This window comes from Pimephales promelas, chromosome 6 (assembly GCF_988280905.1).
Source record: "Pimephales promelas chromosome 6, fPimPro1.hap1.1, whole genome shotgun sequence".
NCBI classification, from domain to species: Eukaryota; Metazoa; Chordata; class Actinopteri; order Cypriniformes; family Leuciscidae; genus Pimephales; species Pimephales promelas.
In genome coordinates, this window is record NC_142774.1 from 35,773,048 (window position 1) to 35,791,078 (window position 18,031).

Below are 18,031 nucleotides of genomic sequence, written 5' to 3' on the forward strand. Positions count from 1 at the left end.
TATACATAATGAGGCCCAGGTGTATGTCACATATCATACTTTTCCCTATACACCTTGTGCATGCATGCCTGAGGGAAACTGTTTCAGCTGATGAACATCCTGGATTTATATATGGAACATGTTTCTGTACTCTACATTTGGTAGGCTACTACATTTTGGCTTTTGTTATCTATTCTTGACCTCAAGATACACACAATATCCTGAGATCAATTTAATTTTGCCTGGAGTGTTTTGGTTTTAGAAAGATTCATGTAAATTAGGGTTGAAAACGGAATCATTTGTTTCACCTTTAAGCATCAAGTAATGGAATTATCATCTAGCATTAGGAAATGCGTGGGAAAAACAAGACGACATTTCGACAATTAGGAGGCTTGAGGTGAAAATCCGACTTTGAGTTTTTCATTTCCCTCGTGGAATCATTTTTAGCGTGGGAGAATATGAGAGGGGAAGATTATTGTGTCAAATTATCTAATAAAAACACGCTCAGGGCAAATCTCTTAACATCGATAATTAAAACAACAAAGCCATCTATCAAGATTATAAAAATGTGTGGTGCATGAATTCAGTTAAGTATAAATATATTTATATACTTTGTTTCCATTTCTTTGTAGGCCTATGCCCTACCATACGGATCAGAATGATTCTAACGACATACAATTTCAAGAAGAGTAGGCTATTCATGCTATGTTTTCAGTTTTCCATTTTCCAATGACTTAAAATAATAACCTACAGTTCAAAACAAAGACCTGCCTTCCCTTTGTTGAATCAAAATGAATTAAATCGTGCAATTCAACTGAATCAAAAGACGATTCATTCTCATTTTCAAGACCACAGTGTCTAGTTGAATGTTTGAATTTGTTGACCATTAGCACATTATATTATATAATTACTTCAGTGTTAGCCTATATTACATGTAAACTTGCATCAAACATATACATGTTATGTGGAGACCCTCCACATATTAGACTGAGCTGCCATCTGCTGGACTTTCACGAACGCATAAGAATAAGGATAAAGTTTAAAAAAAACTAGTTATTTGCTTAATCATAATATTTATAGTATAACATTAATGTTTTCTCCCTCTAAATATGTATTCAGATTCCAAATTTAATTCCAGCTGATTTTTAATTGTTTTTGTTTTAATTAATTTGAATGTTTATCTCACAAGCCCTATTGTTTCCAGGCCAGTAGATGGCAGTGAAGGTTATGAGAACGTTGCAAGAATATCATGAAGAAAGTGTTACTTTGAACCGAATCTTTTCGAAGTTTCATTCAAACCGATTCTATGGTGTATGAGCACAACTGAGAAGTAGCTAAGTGACAAATTGGAAAACACAAAAATAAGAGGTGACAAAACAGATCGCATGGAAAATGCTGGGAGGTTTTTGAGTGATGACTTAAATGAATCAGTGAATCGTTTTCAGAGCCCGTTCACTTTACCGATCTGTCTAAAGGAGCCGATTTGCTAAACGATTCATCAGATTCCATTGGTACTTTAGCAGGACACGCAGCCAGCAACACCAACTTCATAAGACATGAAACACCCGTGACATTTAACATGTTATTCACTGATGTAATGAAGTGGGTTAAACATTAAAACCGTATACCATCATACATATTCCGACGGCATAAGAAGTAAGTTCATTTAAATGTGCATTTTCTCTTGAATGTGTTGCTTAATGTTTCGTGCGAGCTACGTCTTGTTCATAATGTGCAACAATGTATGTCACATATTTCATAATGTTCAGTGTCATTTTGACGAAGTGGATTCATTTAAAATGTCGCATGTAAAACAAACACCGACAAACGTTTGTTTGTGTGTCTCTTTCCTATGAGATTCATATCATTTCATCGTTGTTCTCTGGTTTGTTTGTTTACTAGGTTTCTAACACGGACAAGGCTTGTAATTTTTTTTATTTGAAGATATATGCTGTAATTTAAAATAATATATTTATCCATACAACCATGGTACTGAGAGTCGGTGGTACAAACGTTAGCCTATGTTTTGAAAAAGAGTATTCATAATTTCATACACAATGGTATGGTAAGCTCCTCCAAGTTGCTTCAGAGAAGATGGCAAAACAAGGAAACCCATAGTACTTAAAAAAAAGAAAGAAAGAAAACAAAACATAGTATCATGGTATTATTTATTAGAATTATTGCTACAGCTACATCATCGTGTATAATATTTGAAGGCATGTGTTTTTATGCTATTTGTAGATAGTGTTTTTTTGGACTCTGACCTCTCCAGGACTTGTGTTATTGTATCTTGTAAGAGTGCAGAAATGGCTTGTCAATGTAATGCTGAGATGCTCACTTCAGTTAAAACATATTTGTAAATCAACAGAACTCAAAACTATCTAGTCAACTTAGCAGCTTTCGACAACAGTGCATTATAGACAGAGAACCTAATTTAACCCTGCAATTTTTACTCCGCTGTTCTTGATTAAAACATGTCTTATGATTTCAAAATGCAACTTTTTTTTGCATGCTTCCTTTTTCATTTGGTGAAATGTGCAAAGAACATGAATCTTTCAGAAGAAGAGGTAGAGTATGAAATATGGTCTCATTCCCCCTCCAATAGCCACTTCCCTTTGTAGTTCCTAATATTTTTAGTTTTATGCACTTCAGAAAGTGTTCACCTCTGTGTGACATCTCTCACGTAACTTTTAGTGGGATTTAATGTTGTTGGCACTTGGCAGATATAGTGTCCTTATATCTGTGCCCAACAGAGGCTAAAACTGTTGAAGAACTTGCTGATGCCTGGATTTTTAAAGTAACTGATTGTTATTCTATTTGAATACAGAACATATCAATTGATGCTTAAATAAACTAAAAATTCCTTAGGAGTATACTTTAAATATGTGATTGTCTATCTTCCTGTCGCTTCAGTGTATGTAACTGTACTGCCACCATCCTACGTTTTGCAGTATATGCAAATTAATATGCAAATTGCTAGTTGTACAAAATTATAGAATCATTTTAGGAAATTATATTGTTCAGCCTCAGTGGAGTGGAAGATCAACAAAGAATAAAGACTTAAAGTTGGTCAGTTTGCAACAAATCACTTTTATAAAAGTTTGAAAGCTGCAGTCCTTCATTGTAATCGAAAATGCATAAAAAATGACAAGTATGCTATCAAGAATTCACTTTCTGTGTTCCACAATTGAATGTTTTTTATTCGTTCAGGACAATCTTAAGCTATACAGTAACCAAAAATAAAATACATTTTCTGGGTAATTAAAGCCATAGTGCTGTTCTTTAAGATAAATGAACTAGTCTGGTTGCATGAACAGCCTGGTATGCGATGAAGTGCGATATTTATGATTAATAACTAATGCAGTTAAAGGGATAGTTCACCAAAAAATGAAAATTCTTTTACCATTTACTAGCCCTCAAGTTCTTCCAAACCTATATGAATTTCTTTTTTCTGCTGACTACAAAAAATATATATATATATTGTGAAGAATATTATCGGAAACAAAACAGTTGATGGACCCAATGACTTCCATAATATGGAAAAGAAAAATATTAAATATTATGGAAGTCAATGGGGCTTATCAACTGTTTGGTTACCGACATTCTTCAAAATATCTAAGAAATTCATACAGGTTTGGAAGAACTTGAGGGTGAGTAGACCTCCTGAATGATGAGAGAATTTTCATTTTTGGGTGAATTATCCCTTTAAAAAATAGAACCATATTGTAAAGTGTTAATTAAAGGTATAGTTCACTTTGAAATTAATTATTGGTATGTTTTAGCTTACCTCAAGGGCATCCAAGATGTAGGTGTCTTTATTTCCACAGTAGTTTCAATTTTGATATTTTTAGGTCAAACCGTTCGTGTTTGTCAGCCATATAATGGAGGTCTATGGTCACCACCTCAAAGAGCATGCACAGAGAAGTCCAAATTAAACATGATTTAGTGACTCGTAAATGTAAGTACACATTGATGGTCTAAAACACGAAACGAGCGGTTTGTGTGAGAAAACGAACAGTATTTATATAGTTTTTATAATTTTTAACAATATAAATACTGTTATATATTAAATGCACACCACTTCAAACCGCTCGTTTAGTGTCTTAGGTCATCAATGTGTACTTACATTCACGAGTCATTAAATAATGTTTAATTTGGACTTCTCTGTGCATGCTCTTTGAGGTGGTGACCATAGACCTCCATTATATGACTGACACAAGAACGGTTTGACCTAAAAATATCAAAATTGAAACTACCACATCCGACATCTTGGATGACTTTGAGGTAAGCTAAAACATACCAAAAATTTAATTCAAAGGTAACTATCCCTTTAATGTTGTTACCTTGGCAAACCCTGTTAACTGTCTTCTGTTTTCTTCTTACTTTATTTATACTCAGACGTTTGAAATGGTGTCATACAAGAGACTCACCCCTGAGGAGGTTCATTTCTCTGGAGCCGCGTTATTGGATCCTGACGAGTCAACGGACGCGGATGGGAAGGAAGTCGACCCAGAACTCCCCCTGCTGCCCCAGAGCCCTCGCTGCTCCGTCACCGCTGCCCTGCTGACCATTGCGGGACTTATTGTGGTTCTCTCTGGTGTCTGGATGCTTGGAACTATATTTTGGTTTCACAATCCACCCTCTACAGATCCCCATAGACTCCCTCCACCTGCCATGGCTAAAAGTCCAAACGGGACACGGCTGCAGCCACAGTCCTGCTGGAAGATTCCCGAAGTGGGGAGGTTTGACTGCTATCCTGAGAGAGGTGTGGTGGTCACGGAGGAGATGTGCCACGCTCGAAACTGCTGCTTCATACAGCAGTCGCAGGCTAAGACATCGGGACGGAATGGAGTGCCGTGGTGTTTCTACACGCCCGACTATCCATCCTATGAGTTGGTGTCCGTTATTGACACCGAGATGGGGAAGGTGGGAAAACTGCTCCGGAACAAAAAGACATATTATCCAAAAGACATAGATGCACTGCAGCTGGAAGTGCTGTTTGAGGAAGACAACAGACTGCGTGTGAAGGTGAGAGCATTTTGGGTCTTCATGGTACTGGTTCTTTATTCTTGTGATCTCTCAGAATAATTTAATGGTTAATGTTGATGTTGGAAGTCCTAAATACTTATTTTTTCACTGGTGAAATAATCTGTTAGCATTCATATCACTCTCAGACCACCAAAATGCAAATAAAGATCTGACTACTAAAAGGATCCTCAATATATTGGTACCAGATCTGTTGACATTTAAAAATGAACAGTTTTAAATGATTAATTAAAATGATTACATATTCATTTAAAAATGTAAAATTTAATGTTTTTTAAAGAAGTATCTTATGCTCACCAAGGAAGCATTTCTTTGATCAAAATACTGTAAAAACAGTAATATTGAGAAATACCGCAGTTTAAAATAACTGATTTCTATTTTAATACATTGTAAAATGTAGTTTATTCCTGTGATGCAAAGCTTATTTTTCAGCATCATTACCCCAGTTTTCAGTGTCACATGATCCTTCAGAAATCATTCTATTTGCTGCTCAAGAAAGCAACAATAAACAATGCTTATAATAATTATCATCACAGTTGAAAACAGCTTAATATCTTTGTGGAAAAGGTGTTTTTTTGTTTGTTTGTTTTTTAGAATTATTTGATTAATTGAAAGGTCAAGAGAACAATAATTTATTTGAAATATAAATCTTTTGTAACAAAGTAAGAGTATTTGTTATTATTTTTATTGATTTTCATAACATTATAAATGTCTTTAAATAAATGTCAAGCTGTCACGTATGGTCAATGTGATATATACTTGGTAAAGTATAATTTGTTTTTTAAAATATAAAATAATCTTATATATATATATATATATATATATTAGTCAGTTATTGGTTATTTTTTATCTTTTTAACTAAAGTAATTTTGAGGTAAAAATAATTCAATTACACTGTTAAATTTAATCTTTGGCAGAGAATATAATATTGGCCAGAATATTAATATTACTATGTCCCTGTTAGAAAACGTCTTTAGATATTCATAACCTTGTTATTATTTATTGTTTCATAATATTCAATTGTCTCATACAGATAACAGACCCGTCTGAAAAGAGGTACGAGGTGCCAATAGATGTTCCTGTGGTTCAGAAAAGAGCATCAAATCCTTCTTACACCGTAGACTTCATCGAAGAACCTTTCGGGCTGATTGTCAAGAGAACGCAGACAGGAACTGTGCTGTAAGGACTGTTTTTTTGTTTGTCAACTAGCATGAGAAAATGGACATGCCTTCAAATTGAAAATGTAATGATTTAATTTCTTTTACCATTTGAAATGATGACCAGAAAACTCCAGTTTAGAGGTCTATAGTGTGACGTGTCTGTATCAGCATTGAGTTATTAACATGTATGTTCACATTCCGTTAGGCTGAATACATCTATAGCTCCTCTCTTCTATGCGGATCAGTTCCTGCAGATGTCCACATCATTACCATCACGTTTCATATATGGACTGGGTGAACATCGCTCCAACTTTCTGCATGATGTCCAGTGGAACACACTCACCATGTGGGCTCGAGATGTTCCACCCATGGTAACAACATGACTTTTGTCTTCTGATAATAATCTTTCAAATTTCACAAAAAGATTTAAAACACTGAAAACAAGAAGTTTAGCACAATTATCGGCCTTTTTGAATTATCAGATTGCGCTTTTCTGTACTTATTGATTGTTTTTTCAGGAGCTGACCAACCTCTATGGCGTCCATCCCTTTTATCTTTCTGTGGAATCTGATGGAATGGCACATGGGTTTTTCATGCTCAACAGCAATGCAATGGGTGGGTTCATCACACACACATGCACGCTTCATTCTAGCATGATCTTGAGGTAATGGTTAATATGAATTAATTTGAACCTCCTGAAATGTTCCTATAAATATATTTTCTTTCCAACTGAGCATTCTGAGTAATAAATAAATATATTTGCCCACTAACAGCAGAAGTCCTGTGCCGTCTTCTCATTAACTGTGTTTTTCTCTTACTGATCATATTACATACCTGCTGAGTTTACATTTTATAGTCATTTGACTGTTAAAAGGATTGCTTGTGTGTGTGTATTAAAGTCTTTTAAAATATTTTAAGTAGGGCTGTGCAAAAATTAATTGCGATTAATCGCATCCAAAATAAAAGTCTGTGTTTACATAATATATTTGTGTGTGCTGTATATAATTATTTTGTATATATAATTACCTATGCAAGCATGTATAGATTTATGAATTATTTGCGCTTAAATTCTGTGTATATATATATATAAATACATAATCTATATTATATAAATATAAATATTTTATATATGAATAACACATTTTCTTTGAATATATACATGCATGTGTGTGTATTTATATATACAAAATAATTATATACAACACACACAAATATATTATGTAAACACAGACTTTTATTTTGGATGCGATTAATCGCAATTAATTTTTGCACAGCCCTAATTTTAAGGAATTTGTGGTACATTGCTTAAATTTAATGGTTAAATATTGAATTATTAAACTGTAACGCACACAGCATTGAGGAGAATGACAGACAATTACTTTTGGGCATAAACATGTAAATTACATACCATGATAAATGACAGAATAGTGATTCAAAGATTGAATACAAATAAATAAATATTCTTATTCATCAGGTCTCGCAGCATCACTAGTGTAGACGAGCACTGTCAGCCTGTGGTGAAATAATCATGTGTGTTTAACAGCCGCTGCTTTCTCAGATTGGCTTGGGTTGGATTAAAACTTCATGGTGTGTTCAATTTGGAGAATTCTTTACACAGTAAACGTTAGAATATCTCGTCTCTTGTCTCAGAAAATGTCCAGGTTTTTAAATCTTCTCATTTTGGGTGGCGTTTACGGTAGAGCCAGACCGATAAATCGGCAGGCCGATACTATCGGCCAATATTAGGCATTTTCCAAACTATCGGTATCGGATTCGGCAGTTATAAAGGCCGATAAATGAATATTTCAAAAATAAAATAAAAACGGACGAAACACGCTTCAACCATGTCATGAGTGTTGGAGTTGAATAGTTTGTCCACCAGAGGGCATCTGCACGTCAGAAAAAAAAATATATTGGCGGATATATCGGAATATCGGATTTTAAAACAAAGAAATATTTGTATCGGTATATCGGCCTTGTCGGGCTCTAGTTTACGGTTTAATCTTCTCAACTAGGTGACAATATACATAACCAGAAATAAATAAGTTGTTCTATTTCAAAACGGGAGTGCAAGTAGTCTATTTTTGTTCCTGAAATGCTCATTGTTTTTGCCTGTGAATCTGTTTTTGTCTCAACTTTTTATTAACATGTGTAAATAATCTGTCATGTAGATGTGGCTCTGCAGCCTGCACCTGCTCTCACCTGGCGTATGATTGGCGGGATTCTCGACTTTTACGTTTTCCTGGGCCCAGATCCCGTCTCTGTGATTGGACAGTACCTGGATGTTGTAGGTCAGCAAGCATCATGAGCAGTATTTGATTTTGCACTTTGACATGAATCTTATGATGTTATCTTCCCTCATTAGGAAAGCCTGCAATGCCCATCTACTGGGCTCTGGGCTATCATCTCTGCCGATGGGGCTACAAGTCAAGCAACAAAACCTGGAATGTTGTGAGAGAAATGCGGAATTATGGGATACCTCAGGTACTGTACTGTAGCTGTTACATCATTTTCCCTAAAGGACAACTCCGGCGCAAAATGAACCTTTGGTCTAATAACACATTGGTACCTAGTCGACCGTTCTCTGAGATTTGTTTTCATGATAATCGAATGTAAAGAGTTTTATCTCTGAAAACTGTTTAGTGTATGGGGCATAGAGTAATGAAAAATAAAAATTGCTAGTTTATACCACTAACAAGGCTCAAAATAGCCCCACAGTAACATAATGAGGGTCCATACATGCAAACACAAGCATTGAGAACTTTGTAAGTGTACAGACCGTTTAATAAGAAGATCTTTTATAAAGACAGTTCACTTCGCATATACAGGCAGGAGCCATCTTTGGAAAACAGTCTCGACTAGTCAAACCACGAATGCCGTGCCAAGTGAGCTGAACTGTATTTGGCACGGCGTTCATGGTTCGATTTGTCGAGACTGTTTTCCAAAGATGGCTCCTGCCTGTATACGCAGTCCATGAAGATGATGCACTGTTGCACTTAAAATGCCAGATTGCTCTGTTCAGGAACTTCTGTTCATCAAATGTCTGTAAAATCTTTTCAGTTTGTCTCATTTGTTGACTAATGAGACTTGACATGACTAATTATATACTCTACGAAGCAAATTGATTTATTTTTTTACCTTTCAGGACGTTCAGTGGAATGACATTGACTACATGGATCGTGCTCTAGATTTTACTTATGAGCCTATGAACTTTTCAACCCTACCTGATCTCGTGAAAGACCTTCACACACATGATCAACACTACGTCATGATTCTGGTACACACTCACTTTGACTATAAACTACACCTTGGGTAACTACTTGGAAAGCTAAATGATCTTGAAGGGGATAGGGGAACTTACGTCATACTTTATAAAATAAGTTTACTGTACCAGCATTTCTGCAGTACCGACAGTACCAAGTACCCAGGATTATCGGTACCCGCTGTTTTCAAACACTCTTCCTCGTGTTTGTTTGAGCACTCTCTGACAGATGAGACAAAACAGGACACATTTTATTTTTAAAGTAGTAAATTCAAGTTTTTGCTCTGGTACAGAAAATCTTTCTGGTAAGAATACCGATTACTGAAATTTGGTACCGTGGCAGCTTCATACATCCACTAAAATCACTAGTTAGTTAAAAGTTAAAAGTCATTGCTCAAATGACTCCGAAAAGTCAAGTTAGCTTCCTGCTCAATAGCTCCTGCATCGTTTGTTTGAAGATGACACTTGGTTTTAAATGTAATGACTTTCATACATGTTAAATGTGTCTTAAATCATTTTTGGGGACTGTCAATATATTTATTTGCAGAAAGCGAATTAACTAAAAATCAAAATGAGAGGAACTTCTGTGTTCTGTGGGTTTATTAAGCATCCATATGACACTCTTCCTCATTCTGCTCTCGTCTCTTTTGTGTTGCATTAGAATCACAATGACAGTCATGAGGCAGATTTGGCAACTGAATGTTTCACATGCGGTTGAGATCATCACTAAAGCTTTTGGATGTGTCACTGTGGATTTAGCTGAAGTGGGCTTGATTTAAACTGTAGTTTGTGTGTTTGTATTTTTTGCTCTTCCTCGTCAGGATCCCGGCATCAGTAGCTCTCAGCCGTCTGGCTCCTACTGGCCGTTTGAGGAGGGGAAGAAGAGGGGCATTTTCATCAATGATTCGAATGGAGACATCCTAATTGGGAAGGTACATTGAGTTTTTATTTTTTATAAAGAAGTCACTTATGCTCACCAAGGCTGCATTTATTTGATACATTTTTATATATATTGTGAAATAACTTATTCCTGTGATGCAAAGCTGAATTTTCAGCATCATTACTCCAGTCTTCAGTGTCACATGATCCTTCAGAAATCATTCTAATATGCTGATTTTGGTGCTCATGAAACCTTTCTGTTAAACCGCTGTGTAAAAAGCATTATAAATGTCTTTACTGTCACTTTTGATTAATTTAATGCATCCCTGCTAAATAAAAGAATTAATTTTCTGAAGAAAAAATGTGCTGACCCCAAAACTGAAGAAAGGATCTCATGTCCAGATGAACACTACAGACTTTTCCACAATAATTTCATGCCTTATTGGTTGTGGAATAAATGAATCATGGCTAACGACACGAGTAAACATTTCTCCAATTGCATCGAAATCAATAAACTTAAGTGTCATGCTGCATCGCACCAATAGGTATCAATATGAAGTCTAATAAACAAATTTAGTAATTAATTCGAATGTTTAAGAGTGTTTGGAAGCGTAAAATGTTTTTGAGTAAACAAAATTCAATCAAAATGTAGTAATTATGAATATTTTTGCTTGTTTCTAAGGTTTGGCCAGGACTCACTGCTTTTCCAGATTTCTCCAATCCAGACACGCATGAATGGTGGTACCAGAATCTGCAGAGGTTCCATGACAAAGTGCCATTTGATGGCGTGTGGATTGTATGTTGTGCATTTGTATTATTCCTTGTTTGATGGTTCATTATTTGTATTTAGCCAAGCATTGGTCTTGCATTTTAATGTATACTCTTCTTCTGTCTTTCTCTTCCTCAAGGATATGAATGAGCCATCTAATTTCTTTGATGGGTCACTGAATAGTTGTCCTGAGAATGAACTGGAAAATCCTCCCTACACACCAGGTATCAGTGTGGTTGCTATTATGTGGACATCTGCATTATTCATGCTACGTTTCTTCCAACAATAAGACATGGTATTGTCTGCTGTAGGTATTCTGGGTGGTACATTAAGGGCCAAGACTGTGTGTGCATCTGCACGTCAGAAAATCTCCTCTCACTACAACATACACAGTCTGTATGGACTCATGGAATCTAAAGCCACTGAAAGGTACACACAATCACACAAAAATACACTACCTTTCAAAAGTTAGGGGTTGATAAATTGATGCTTTTGAAATGTTTTTAAATGTCTTATGCTCACCAAGGCTGCATTCATTTGTAAAATAATGTAAAAAATGTAATATTGTAAAATATTAATACATTTTACAACTGTTTTCTATTTTATATATATATATATATATATATATATATATTATTTTCATTCTTCCTTCCTCCTGTCCTGTCCTTTCTTCCTTCCTCCTGTCTTTCCTTCCTTCCTCCTGTCTTTCCTTTCTTCCTTCCTTCCTTCCTTCCTTCCTCCCTCTTGTCTTTCCTTCCTACCTCCTGTCCTTCCTTCCTTCCTCTTGTCTTTCCTTCCTTCCTCCTGTCCTTCCTTCCTTCCTCCTGTCCTTCCTTCCTTCCTCCTGTCCTTCCTTCCTCCTGTCCTTCCTTCCTTCCTTCCTCCTGTCCTTCCTTCCTTCCTTCCTCCCTCTTGTCTTTCCTTCCTTCCTCCTGTCCTTCCTTCCTTCCTCTTGTCTTTCCTTCCTTCCTCCTGTCCTTCCTTTCTTCCTTCCTCCTGTCCTTCCTTTCTTCCTTCCTCCTGTCCTGTCCTTCCTTCCTTCCTTCCTTCCTCCCTCTTGTCTTTCCTTCCTTCCTCCTGTCCTTCCTTCCTTCCTCCTGTCCTTCCTTCCTTCCTCCTGTCCTTCCTTCCTTCCTCCCTCTTGTCTTTCCTTCCTTCCTCCTGTCCTTCCTCCCTTCCTCCCTCTTGTCTTTCCTTCCTTCCTCCTGTCCTTCCTCCCTCCTGTCCTTCCTTCCTGTCCAGTCCTTCCTTCCTTCCTTCCTCCTGTCCATCCTTCTGTCCTCCTGTCCTTCCTTCCTTCCTTCCTGTTTTATAATCAATGTTTAAAACCCGTTGTGCTGCTTTATATATTTGTGGAAACCATGATACATTTTTGTCAGGATTCTTCGAATAGAAAGTTAAAAAAGAGCAGCATTTATTTGAAATAGAAATCTCTGTGACAATGTAAAATGCCACTTTTGATAAATTTAATTCATCTGTGGTTTTTCTCCTTTTTAAAATCATACGACTCCAAACTGTTGTCAAAAACTTTATTTTTTAAAGAAAGCACACTTTTCAACCAAAACATGTCATCCCCTCAAAAAAGTATTTGGACACTTTGTTTATCAAACATTAGCGGATGCTGACCATCTGTCTCTCTCAGTGCTTTGAGGAAGATCACAGGGAAGCGTCCCTTCGTCATTTCCCGATCTACGTTTCCCAGTCAGGGCAAGTATTCGGGCCACTGGCTTGGAGACAACAGGAGCCAATGGAAAGATCTGGTTACATCTATACCAGGTATAAACGCTCACTGTCTGCTGAGGTCACAGTTAGTCCCATATAGTGTTGTATTGACGACAGATTCACTAACCATTTTATTAAAATTTTTTCCAGGTATGCTGACATTTAACATCCTGGGCATTCCTCTTATTGGGGCAGACATTTGTGGCTTTGGGGGCAGCACTACAGAAGAACTGTGTGTCCGATGGACCCAGCTCGGAGCTTTCTACCCCTTTACAAGAAACCACAACTCCATAGATGAACAGGTGAACTTTCTTCCATCCAACCAAACACTGTTAGGACTCTTTTTAGCTTCAGACTACAGCAAAATCTGCAGCTGCTCACAACTCATAATGCTAAGATACGGGCCGCTTTAGAGGATCTACTGTGTTTTTCAACTGTTTTGATCTTATTGATTTTCTGGTGTCTTGAGGCGTTTTTGTCTGTTCATCTGATTAGTAACCCATCTGTCTGTTGTTTTGCCAGTACAATATTCTGTTTTTATAATGTTTTTCATCTGAATTCCAAAGGCAAGTAACAGGATTAACAGTTTTGTCATTTTCACAACAGGATCAGGATCCAACTGCATTCAGTCCTGCAGCTCGTACAGCAATGAAAGAAGCCATCCTTCTCCGTTATTCCCTATTCCCACATCTCTACACACTCTTCCATCACGCTCACCTCAGTGGACACACGGTCGCCACACCACTGCTCTTTCAGTAAGATAAACACATGTGACTTCAAACCCTTATTGCATGTGCGTTTAATTCTTAAAGGAATAGTTTTCTCCAAATCTTGAGTTATCTAGCAGCATCTAGATACAGATCCAGGCACTTAATATTAATAATTTTAGGAAAATGAAAATACAAGTCCACTTGATTTGACTATTATGCATATAATCACGGTCTGACTCTGTGCTGTGTTTTAGGTTTCCTACCGATGAGAAGACATATGGGATAGATAAACAGTTCCTATGGGGAAAGAGTTTGATGGTCACGCCGGTTTTGGAGGCAGGACGAGATTATGTAGTGGGATATTTCCCTAAAGGTCTCTGGTACGATTTTCACACCGTAAGTCACATCCTCTCTAGAAACGCTTTTAGAAATAGAAACTCTCAATTCTTTTACTTTGTAGTCTCCTACAAAATTGAAATTTGTTTGTCACAAACAGGGTGATTCATTGGTAAGCAGAGGAGAAGAGATCAAACTTCAGGCTCTGATGGACAAAATCAACCTGCATCTCCGAGAGGGTTCCATCATTCCTACACAGGTGAAAAAGAATCACATTATTTACATATTCGTACATCATGTTTTTCAGTTAATGCAGACAGACTTCCTTAAGTAATTAAGTTAAGCAACACCAACACCATAGCAACCACCCAGAACACACTAGCAACCACCCAAAATACATTAGAACACCCTCAAAACCACCCAAAATACCCTAGCAACCAACCAGAACACCCTAGCAACCACCCAAATACCTTAGAACACCTTAGCAACACCATAGCAACCACCCAAAATACCTTAGAACACCTATTGCGACCACCCAGAACACCCTAGCATCCACCTAGCAACCACCCAGAACACCTTAGCAACCCACTAGAAACACTGTAGCAACTAATTTAACTAATTTAAACTTCAAACTACTTTAAAATTCAAATTATTTGAAACATTTAAACTAATTTAAACTTTAAACTAATTTAAACTATAAATTAATTTAAATTTCAAACTACTTTAAATTCTTCAAACTTTCTGTTCCAAAATTTCACAAGCCAAGCTTTTTCTAGTTTTTTGACAAACTTTTTCTAGTGTACTATTGTTGCACATTATCATAATATATATACATCATAATAGTTAATAATGGTTCTTATTATAATCATAAGTGTTGAAAAACATTTTTTTTTAAATAAATAGTAGTGCATCACATTTCTACAAAAATATTAAGCGGCACAACTGTTTTTAACACTGATAATAAGAAAAAATGTTTCTTGAGCAGCAAACCAGCATATGATTTCTGAAGGGTCATGTGACACTGGAGACTGTAGTAATGAGACTGAAAATAATTAGGTACAATATAAATTACATCTTAAAGTCTATTAAAATCGATGTTTTAAATTATAATAATATTTCTGATCATATGAATGCAGCCTTGGTGATCAGAAGACTTCAACATTAAAAATCGTAATTATTCCAAACTTATGACCCCCCATTGTATATATACATTTAATAAATAAATGATCTGTTAAGGAAGTCTTTTGTTTGATGTCTAGGTAATTTATGTATCATTTATTTGATACTTAATGGTTAGGGCTTGTAGCAGTAGTGTTGGCTGTGATCTGTGCATGTTTACTAGAATTTTGTTCTATATGTTTGTGTTTTAGAGACCGAACACAACCCTGTGGGTGAGCAGCGGTCAGCCCCTTCATCTGATCGCAAGTCTGAGTGAGGACGGTCTGGCCAAGGGTGATATGTATTGGGATGACGGGGAAACCATTGACTCGTATGAGACTGATCAGTATGCTTACATCTATTTCACTATAGAAAAGGTAAAGAAAACAGAAAACCATTTACCTTTACTGAAGCACACCAGAATGCTTTACTTTCATTAGATCCTCATATTATGGGCACAGGATAAAATGTTATTTATTTATCTGTTTTATTATACACATTGTTAATCAATGTTATTTTATTAAATGCATCACTTGCTTGTTTTTAAATGCTGTCTACTACTTGTGTATGGATATAATGGCCTTTATTAATGATCTTCAGAACACAATGAAATCGGAGGTGCTGCATAATCACGAGGAGGCTACTTACATCACTGTGGAAACTGTTTCCTTTTATGGGGTGAAGACAGAGCCAGAAAATGTAACCGTGAATTCACAAGAGGCAGCATTCACTTACCGTGACAATCAGGTAATATACTTCAATATTGTTTTTAGGAAGCTACTGGTTATAAATACTGTGATGATTGTGCATATTTAGTTATCAGGTTAAATTAGAATTTTGAACGGTTTGCTGTAAGTTGGAAGAATAAAATGTAAATGTTTAGTATGTTCATCTGCAGACTTTGTTGAACATAATTTGGAATATTTGTCTGTGGTACACTGAATTACAAAAAAAAAAGGTTTATTTTTGTAATGCGTTTAAAAATAACTAAAATATTTAAAATATCTAGGTCAGGGGTATTCAATTAAAGTTCTCAAAGCCACAGCAATGGTGTCTGAGAATAAAAAAAAATTGATAACCAATTAGATATTAATATTAAAGGGTAAGATCAGATGTTTTATCAGTCTATTATTATTTTTACATTTAGATGCATATGCATGGCATGAGGTTATGTTTTTATATATTTAGCTTAAAATAAGTATCTGCTAAAAACAAACACTGCACATAATCAAGGCGCTCTCATCATGAGCTGAAACCAAAGTTAACTTCAAATTTCTTTGTACTTTCTACAAATAATTTTCCCAATTCTAACATTTATTAAAAGCTATATTAACATGGTGATACATTCTATATATCGATGAAAAAGCAGTGTTTAAGCTTAAGTATTAAAGGAGTAGTTCACTTTTTAAAAAAACTTTTGCTGATAATTTACTCACCCCCATGTCATCCAAGATGTCCATGTCTTTCTTTCTTCAGTCAAAAAGAAATTAAGGTTTTTGATGAAAACATTCCAGGATTTTTCTCCATATAATGGACTTCAATGGGAACCAAACAGTTCAAGGTCCAAAAGGCAGTTTCAGTGCAAACTGTTCAAAGGGCTTTAAACGATTCCAGACGATGAATAAGGGTCTTATCAAGCGAAACGATCGCTCATTTAAAAAAAAAAAGTTTAAGTTTTAATAAACTCTAATGGTCGCCTTGCTCTGTTCTGTGATGCGCGTTCGTGACTCTCCTGTTCAAACTCGTTCATCAAAATTCAAAAGAAAAGAAAAGAGGCTTAATAAAGAAATATATTTATTGTCTTCTGTCTGTCTAGGTGCTGACAGTAACAGACTTGGGTCTGAACCTCAGTCATAACTTCACAATCAGTTGGATGTAAACGTGAATCATCAGGGCTGTTTCTGAATTGCAAATTGCTGCTGAAATCATGATATTAACATCTCAGCTGACGTTATCTCAGTATTTGTACAGTGATGGTTCTGGTTCCAGCCTAAAATCGAATATGAACCAGAAAGGATATGACAGATTATTGATTGTATGTTGAATTTCTCATTACACTTGAAGTGTACTCTTTATTGTTGACCCAGCAGTGGTCAGTTGCACTCAGAGGAAGGGAAGAAGTACGTGTATTTTAATGAAGTTATTTGTTAGATCTGTTGAATGGATTGATAATTTTACCTATGATGTTGTATTACTGCCTGTTATTGCTGATATTATTTCTAGAGCAAAAAGATTGTACTTTTGTTTTAAAACCTTTTAGTTGTGAATTAAACCTCCTCGTTTTAAAGTAGTTTGCCATGCCATCAAAACAACCTATAACTCAAAATGAATTTGAGCATCTTAAAGAAAATATTTTGTAGTGATTCAATGGACCAACAGAACAAAAACAGCTGCAAATTCAAAAGTGATCCTGCTGAGATTTTTCCAAATGATGTAAACATTATTTTGAATTGCATATGTGTATATATTGTTTACAAGCATGAAATGCATGTTTAAGTTAGCGACCATTATTTCCATGTACTGACAGGCTTGTAATTAACATGATCCATTATGTTCGGCGATAGAATCATTTATTTGAATGCCCAAAGTGATTAAGTCTAAAATGTATAACCATGAAAATATAATGACAGTAAATTCACTGTACAGTATTCATCAAGGCTTAAAGAGGCATAATTGTGCAGTATTTTGTAAATTGCGACCACATGCTGTCGATATTACCATTTATAGCATAACATTGTGCCTTATATTTCATCAAAGCTGTGATTCAACATTCAGTGGCTTTACTGTGAATGTATAAAACCCTCTGCGTGAAAACACTGGGCTGCTTTACAGACGTGTGCTCCTAAACATGAAGCTGAAAGATCTATATATATGAGTGAAAAAGCCGGTTTAAGGCTCCTTTTTCTTTACATTAACTGCTGTACAGAGTTTAAGAGGACATACAGGGTAGTGTGCAATAAAATTCAAAGTGTTCATCTTTTCTCTTGTGTTTTTTCTTTTGTTTTGAGAC

At 35.8% G+C, this 18,031-nt stretch overlaps 1 protein-coding gene across 1 annotated transcript; it reads left to right on the forward strand.

The window, feature by feature from the left end:
• The first annotated feature begins 1,464 nt into the window (after positions 1 to 1,464).
• On the forward strand, positions 1,465 to 18,001 carry gaa2 (alpha glucosidase 2). Its single transcript, XM_039652437.2, has 20 exons — positions 1,465 to 1,635; positions 4,378 to 5,007; positions 6,059 to 6,204; positions 6,391 to 6,556; positions 6,704 to 6,800; positions 8,357 to 8,476; positions 8,551 to 8,669; positions 9,331 to 9,462; positions 10,269 to 10,379; positions 11,009 to 11,122; positions 11,235 to 11,319; positions 11,407 to 11,524; positions 12,738 to 12,871; positions 12,968 to 13,119; positions 13,424 to 13,572; positions 13,782 to 13,923; positions 14,024 to 14,122; positions 15,234 to 15,398; positions 15,622 to 15,768; positions 16,838 to 18,001. Exons 2-20 carry the CDS (start codon positions 4,387 to 4,389, stop codon positions 16,898 to 16,900), a joined length of 2,880 nt encoding a protein of 959 aa, XP_039508371.2. The 5' UTR covers positions 1,465 to 1,635; positions 4,378 to 4,386; the 3' UTR covers positions 16,901 to 18,001.
• Positions 18,002 to 18,031: the final 30 nt, after the last annotated feature.